Raw genomic sequence first — 7,089 nt, forward strand, 5'->3', positions numbered from 1 at the left:
GCTAACTCGTTACACAGTTATAGCAAAGCTGTCGTGATGATAGACAAGTCACTAGTCTAAAGAAAACATTACTGTAGTCAAGTGAATTCAAGTCACCTCCATTTATAAAGTGCTTTTTACAATACAGATTGTTTCAAAGCAGCTTTACAGTGATAATAGGAAATTAATGCAACAAAGATTGTTTTGGCAGTACAGCAGCTCTAGAAGAAAGTCATTGTCTAGCTTAAGTACGTTTTTGATCGATTAATTTCCGTTGTAAAAATCATTAGTTATTAACTTAAGGGCCGCTTACACAACACCGTTTTCAACTGAAAACAAGTTTTGAAAGCAATACCGTTATCATTTCCGTGTAAACTTCAGAACGTGAATCTATGAAAACGGTTACGGCATTCACATGCACATTACATGTTTAGTCGATAGGCATGCGCATATGTGCGCGGCCCACATCTGGTACGTGTGGATTCCACGTATGTCATTCCTCCATATGTCACCATATTTTTAAAATGACCCAGGAACAAAACAAAACAAAGCACATAAAAAAGCACACATATACAAATACAAAATAAAACCACGCAGAACATTATTTTAGAGTATTCTGCTGTTCTGGAACATACAGCATAGGCTCTTGCAGTTCTATGTCCTTGGACTTCCGTTTATCATTCTGTACTTTCCTGTTAATCTGTATGATGGCCACCCATAACAGGATATATCCTAACAACCGGAGACAGTTGACCAGTCCCAGAAACAGGAACCTAATGAGGGTCACATTACATTTTAGCATACATCAGTTGGGGCTACATAGAATACTCCTGCCAGATTTGCTCACCTAAAAGTCTCAGTGGCATACATTCTGCAAGCACCTCTTCCACCACATTTCTTGTGACCCCATTTCAGACAGGTAGAGTCAATAAGAGCCCCAAAGTAAATGGGAGCAGGAATACCACCTTTAAAAGAGTGAAATTGCATTGAAAAACAATGCTGTGCCAGACCTTTATGTGAATAACACCTATGAATTAATTTCCATTCTTGGGGCACTTCTTCTAAATAAACCCAAACAATACAAATGTGAACTTACCCAAAACTCTTAAAACTAAAAGCAGCACGCCCACTGAGAGAGACTTCAGCTCAGGATCCACAATCCTGCAAGAACAGATTAAACATTTAATACAAATTTCATCCATATAAATACAAAGCATGTAAAGTAATTAAACAGAACCTCAATGAGATGATGAAGAAGGGAACAGTGCCCAGACTGTTCACAAAGAAGGCGAAAGACTGCAGCCCCAGATAGATGTAGAACATTATAGTACATCTGCTCTCTCGTGAACACTGTCCAAGCACTGCAGTGGAGTTCCCAGCACTCATTCCCCAGCTCTGGACACATGTACAGTGGTGGAATGTCTGACAAACACACGCAAATGAAAAAAATGAAAGAAAAGACACTCAAACACATGTAATAATGAATTTGAGGTCAACAGTTTAAGAAAGTTGTTCACCATATTCTGTCCTGTGCCACGAGTGGAACTGCAGCCTGCGTGACAAGGAGAGATGTAGGTCACTCCATTCTGTCCACACACTGGATCCCATTGGAAGTCAGGACACCCACAGTCAGCATTGCAAGAAGTGAGGACATCACTGCTTATATTCTGAACTTCTACAGATCTGCCACATAAACAATTGATAATATTATATTACAAGCAGTGTGTTCAATGGATAGATTGAATTGATGGATAATGTATAGTTTCCATGATGCAATAAGAGTGTGACTGGAGATGAAAGTACCCTTGATAGGGCACTGTGACCCCAGCGACATCTGTATTTTCACAGCTAAGAGCAAAGTAAGGTATGGTGAGAAACAATGCGGCAATTGCAGTGAAAAACAACATTCTTGCAGATCCCAGCAGATCCAGTTTAAACCTCTTCATTATCCACCCACTCAGGAACATACCCAGAGCCACAGCTGGAATAGATGTCACTCCTACAGAAATATATAAGCACACTCAGTTTAAACAGCCAGCAAAAAAAAAAAAAAAAAAAACATGGCCGTAATCATGGCAGTTGTCACCTATGAGAAAGTTTGTCTTGGATGCACTTTGTCCAAACTGTTGTTCCAAATACTTTGACGTATATGTTATTAATATGACAAAGGCATTGAATGTCATTACATTGGAAACCAGGTACAGGAGATAGATCTTGTTGGTGAGCAGACGCTTCAGGGACGGCCCAAAATCTAGAAAACAAGCAAATAAGCAAATATTTAGAACAATCTCTTTTATTTGTCATAGTAGACCATAATAACACTTTATAATTTATAATAACCACCACCAATAATTTCCTGAAAACTCATATTCTTCCAAACCTGTATTACGTTGATCTGTGTTACATAAATTTGATATTCTGGAGGATCTCCTGGCCACCTATTCAATATGTTTAATTAAAAGAGACTGAAACTGTAAAGCTCCATAATGACACACACACACACACACACACACACACACACACACACACATACATAAAGTACTACATATGACTAATTAGTCTCAGTGACTAATTAGATTTAAATAGGCCTAAATTGTATGCATCTAACCCTTGTGGTCTGTGTAAAGGGCCCTACACACCGGGACGAATATCGCCGCGCGTTATTCGCCAGCGTTTTTCAACGTGTTTTTTGTGTTCACACCCAAGCGATTTTCGCTGACGATGAGCAGAGTGAACATGCAAATTCATTCCCTGACATTAGATGGCGCTTAATGTAAAACAGAAACCACTCCATAACAGTTCTCTTTTATCAAGATTTTTGTAGTCGCTGTCGCGTTTGTCATATAGTTCTTTATGTTCCAACACCAACGAGACCAGCAGCTCTACAATCATCTTGCCTTGCATCTTCCTCGTCTTATTTCGCAGTGTAGACGCTACTTGGTGTATATCTTCTTCGCCGTTACGTATGTGTGCTCGGCAAGACTGTTTTGTGTTTGAGCGCCCCCAAGTTGTGTTTTACTGTAACTTCAGAAGCTCCAGACACGTGAACAAAAGCGCCAATCTCATTGGTCGGATAGTTTTTGACGCAGCGCGTCAAACCAAAAAAAACTAACCCGAGGCGTCTTTTAAAAAATGATGCTTTTACGTGTGGCGTTTTTCACGCCGGTGTGCACACTCACATTGGCGCCCTTTGTTTAGTCACGAGGCGTTAAACGTCGGCGAATATCGCACGCAAAATTTGTCACGGTGTGAACAGGCCTTAAGGTTGCCATACCTTTAGCTATCTCTGTAATGCTGGGTGTGTGTTTATGTTGTTTTGAGGGGTTGTCTAGCTCATAGGTTTGGGGGTTTTCAGGTAAGGCTCTTGGCAGGAACCAGAGAGGCAAAGCAGCAAGCAGAGTCAACAGCCCAGAAACCACATAACCCAACCACCAGGCCCCAACCCAGCGAGAGTCCTGAGGGGTGATGGTCACACTCTCTGATAATGAGAAGAAAATATACAAATAAACAATCTATGTGTTAGAAAAATATATATGTGACACCTTCATCGGGCTCTCCACATCATTTCACTATTCGCCCACTCCATATATTCTATCACACCTGCTATCAAGAACAGCATTTATACTCCACAGTCACTCAGTGTCTGATCTCTGATAAGAACAAATGGACTTTTCTGGACTTAGTTAGTAGAGTTACTTACCTCTTGTCCATCTCAGCTTTCCTTCATCGAAAGACTCCTTATCTTCATCTGTTCTCCATCTTACCTGTCCTGCAATCCCAACTGTTATCATCCTTACCTGTTCACTATCCATAAACTTAAAAAAATGACCCTGCACTTGGGTTCACCATCAAACTGTGTGTGTTGTCTACCTGAAAGTAGACCAGCCCTTTATTATGAAATCAATGGGATCTTAACTTCTCGCAGAGGACAAGCTGATAACACTCCTCCATTATCTTAACCACAGAGAGCAACCAGATCTTCATCCCTGCCATCTCTGTTGTTGAAATCAACCATCCTTTCTTCCATTCCCTTTTCCTGACCATAGAGGCCACTCATGGGCTATAATTCTCGTAGGTAACAGGAGTCTCCATTGAACCTTTTGTTCTGCCCGCAAAGACCAACCTTAATCCTCCTTTACTTCTCCACCAGCTCCTCCATGGTATTTCCATCCATCAACTCATTAGGGGTCCCTCTATGTTACTCCTTCCTCCAGTTTTACCTTGTTACCTCTGTCCATTGATTCTGCCAGACTCCTAGTTCCTTCAGCCTCCATGGCTTCATGTGTTAGGCCCCCCTAATTCTGTTTCTCCTAACTTTCCAGGGAGTCCTGTTTTCCCCTGTTCTCCTGGTGACAGTAATGGATGGTGGTAATGGCTCAGTCCATCTACAGCCTGAAGACCAACTCAGTGCTCCCAGCTGCATCTGCTGATACTTCCTCTGAAGCATACTTACCCTGATCCGCTGCAGCATCGGAGATCCTTGTGGCACAATCCACACTTCTGGTTCCCTATGGTGGGTTTCTAATCTGTTGGCTCTTCTGTGGTCTTCCACTCAGCCGGCTTTCCTGAGGCCTCATAGTCTGCCTTCCTATCCTGGGTAATTTGCTCCTCTGGCCTTTCCTGAGCCCCTGAGGCCTCCTGCTCCACCATTGTGTTCAACTGTTCTGCCACGATGGTTCCAGTTCTGCCATGGTCCATCTTCTGCTCTGAAAATGCTTCTGTGGTGGTCCCGTTTTCCAGACTGAGACTCTACCGACCCTCTAACTCCACCTTGACCATTACCATATGCATATACCATGAATATGAATATGTATGGTATTTTGTATTTGCATGGTACCTCAAGGTTCTTCAAAGAGGAAGTACTACCATGGTACATGTCAAAACAAACAAAGTAATACTGCACTTCTTTTTGGTACTTTCTTGTTAGTGACTTCTAAGGTATAACATTTTTAACTCACCTCTATCAACTAAGCCAATGTCCACATAAAGTCTAGTACAAAGAGATCCTAATGAGTAACCGAAAATTGGCCCGATCACTCCGAGTGTGTGCAGGCAACCTAAAAAAAAAAAATGGACTGAATCACATGAGGGACAAGGGTACTTTGGTTTGAGATAAAAAATAAATAAAAAAAACACACACACAATCATTTTCTCACCAATGTAAAAAGCAGAGTTTTCTGGGTGTGCATAATCATCTATGAAAGACATTCCCAAAGGACCGATGCTGGCTTCCCCGATGCCACGAATAATGTTTCCCAACAGCACAATCACCCATGTGGGCGAGCTTTCCTCTTCCCCTTTTTGGCATCCTGTACAACCCATACAGAGTGCTCTGTTAGGTATTTTACTGCAATTTACAATTAAAATACCCCATATGCTTCCACATATAACCATGCATTACCGGACACAAGCTGTTGAACAGTATTCTGGGTGTCAGATGAGCATGTGGATCTCACTGTGAAATTATCAGCATCATTAGTGTGGGCGGCAGCTGTATCATACTTATACCTGTCAGAAACAAACAGACACATACAGTAAATAATAAAAAAAATACAGATCTTCAAGAATACTGATTTTTATGAGGGTGGATCTTTATAAAATATTTTAGTATGAATATGCTAATTAGGGGTATTATGTGATGGCCATCCATTAATTTATTCAACATAACATTAAAAGTAATTAATAGATACAATAACTTAAAAAACACATATTTTATAATCAACAAATCTCTTAAACTATCAGATAAGGAAATTATACCTTTTACATGATGCTTGGACTAAATTACATTTTTTTGAGTCATTACATTTGAACTTTTCATGAAAATGTTATAAGAGTTTTTTTTAAATCATATGAAACTGAACATGCCTCATTTATCATTGACCCATGAACGCTACTCACTGGTCCATAATGAAGTGAGGTAAAGCCATTATCAGTGTCCCTATACCCATCAGCAGGACCCCTGCTCCAATGATCTTGGGCCTATGAAACTTAGCGCCAAAGTAGCTTACCACAGTGATGACCAACAGATTACCTGCAAACAAATGTGACGTTATTTAACAAGCTCTATGTTGTGTCATAGAATACCATCAATCAACTGTCCCAAATTCAGTAACATTACAGCCTCAGTGGTGTGACTCACTGCTATAAGTTCTCATCTAATGGGTGAACCTTGGCCCTCATTTCTCAGTGCAGCTCGACACATCTCAACTCACCCATTTCAAAACTGCCATCGATGATACCAACAGTAGAACTTGGGATCTCAAACCGCCTCTCAATCTGAGTGATGGTGCTTTTGGTGTAAGCCCCCGTCATGGATTTGGAGAAATAACAGAAGGCAAGTACACTAATAAAGATCTTTCCAGGCACAAGGGTAGAAAAGAGATTAAGTCAGAAGATTTAACCTTTTTTTTTTGTCAGAAGTATAACAGCTATTATACACCACTATTAAAACAAATAATCAGCTAATAGTGGTTCTACACTTGTTGCTCGGTTAAACATGCATATGGTCAAAGACAATGTCTCTTGCCTTTAGACTTGGGGAGCAGCATTTGGCCTGAGATGTTTTCTTATTACTGTCTGAATACTCCATTGGTCTGGACTCAAAGAACCCCTCTGGGCTGCCCTCCTCTGTCATGGTGAACAATGGGCTAGTGAAGAGGTAAACAAATCACAAACTAATGAAAAATGAAAGAAGTTGTGTGCTTATGTGGAAAAATAGAAACTGTAAAAAATGTCATAAGTGAAAAAAATACAATAAAATATAACACCAATAAAACAAATACATTTTGATACTATGTTGAACTGCCTCGATGTCTTAAAAACGGACAAAAAATAAATAAAGTTAAGAACCACTATTTAACATACTTAAGCAGATACAGTTTCTTTCTTTTTTTTTCTTAAAAAAAGTGTCTCCATCCACTTCTATCATGTCAGAGATGATTCAAGGCAAAATACATCGTAATCAAATGCAAACATGATTAAAATATTATTAATTCACAATTTTGAAACTCACATGTCTAGATGTGTCTTAGAGAAAAAGCAGTTGTATATGCAGTTGAAGTATCCCCAAAGCGGGATCTCTGAAAGTGTCTTTTTCACCTACAGGTTTAG

General features: G+C 40.1%; 1 protein-coding gene across 1 annotated transcript; it reads right to left on the bottom strand.

Annotated features, from left to right (window-relative positions):
- Positions 1-580: 580 nt before the first annotated feature.
- Positions 581-6,613, bottom strand: LOC307157682 (solute carrier organic anion transporter family member 1C1-like; the record flags this gene model as incomplete). The annotated part of the gene is made up of 14 exons (XM_079869609.1): positions 581-752; positions 827-944; positions 1,076-1,140; positions 1,217-1,401; positions 1,497-1,662; positions 1,783-1,978; positions 2,066-2,230; positions 3,254-3,457; positions 4,938-5,036; positions 5,136-5,288; positions 5,381-5,487; positions 5,878-6,010; positions 6,192-6,333; positions 6,506-6,613. The coding sequence occupies 14 exons, from the start codon at positions 6,611-6,613 to the stop codon at positions 581-583; spliced, it is 2,013 nt and encodes a 670-aa protein (XP_079725735.1).
- Between the last annotated feature and the right edge of the window lie 476 nt (positions 6,614-7,089).

The sequence above is a fragment of the Squalius cephalus genome, assembly GCF_949319135.1.
Source record: "Squalius cephalus genome assembly, chromosome: 4".
NCBI classification, from domain to species: domain Eukaryota; kingdom Metazoa; phylum Chordata; class Actinopteri; order Cypriniformes; family Leuciscidae; genus Squalius; species Squalius cephalus.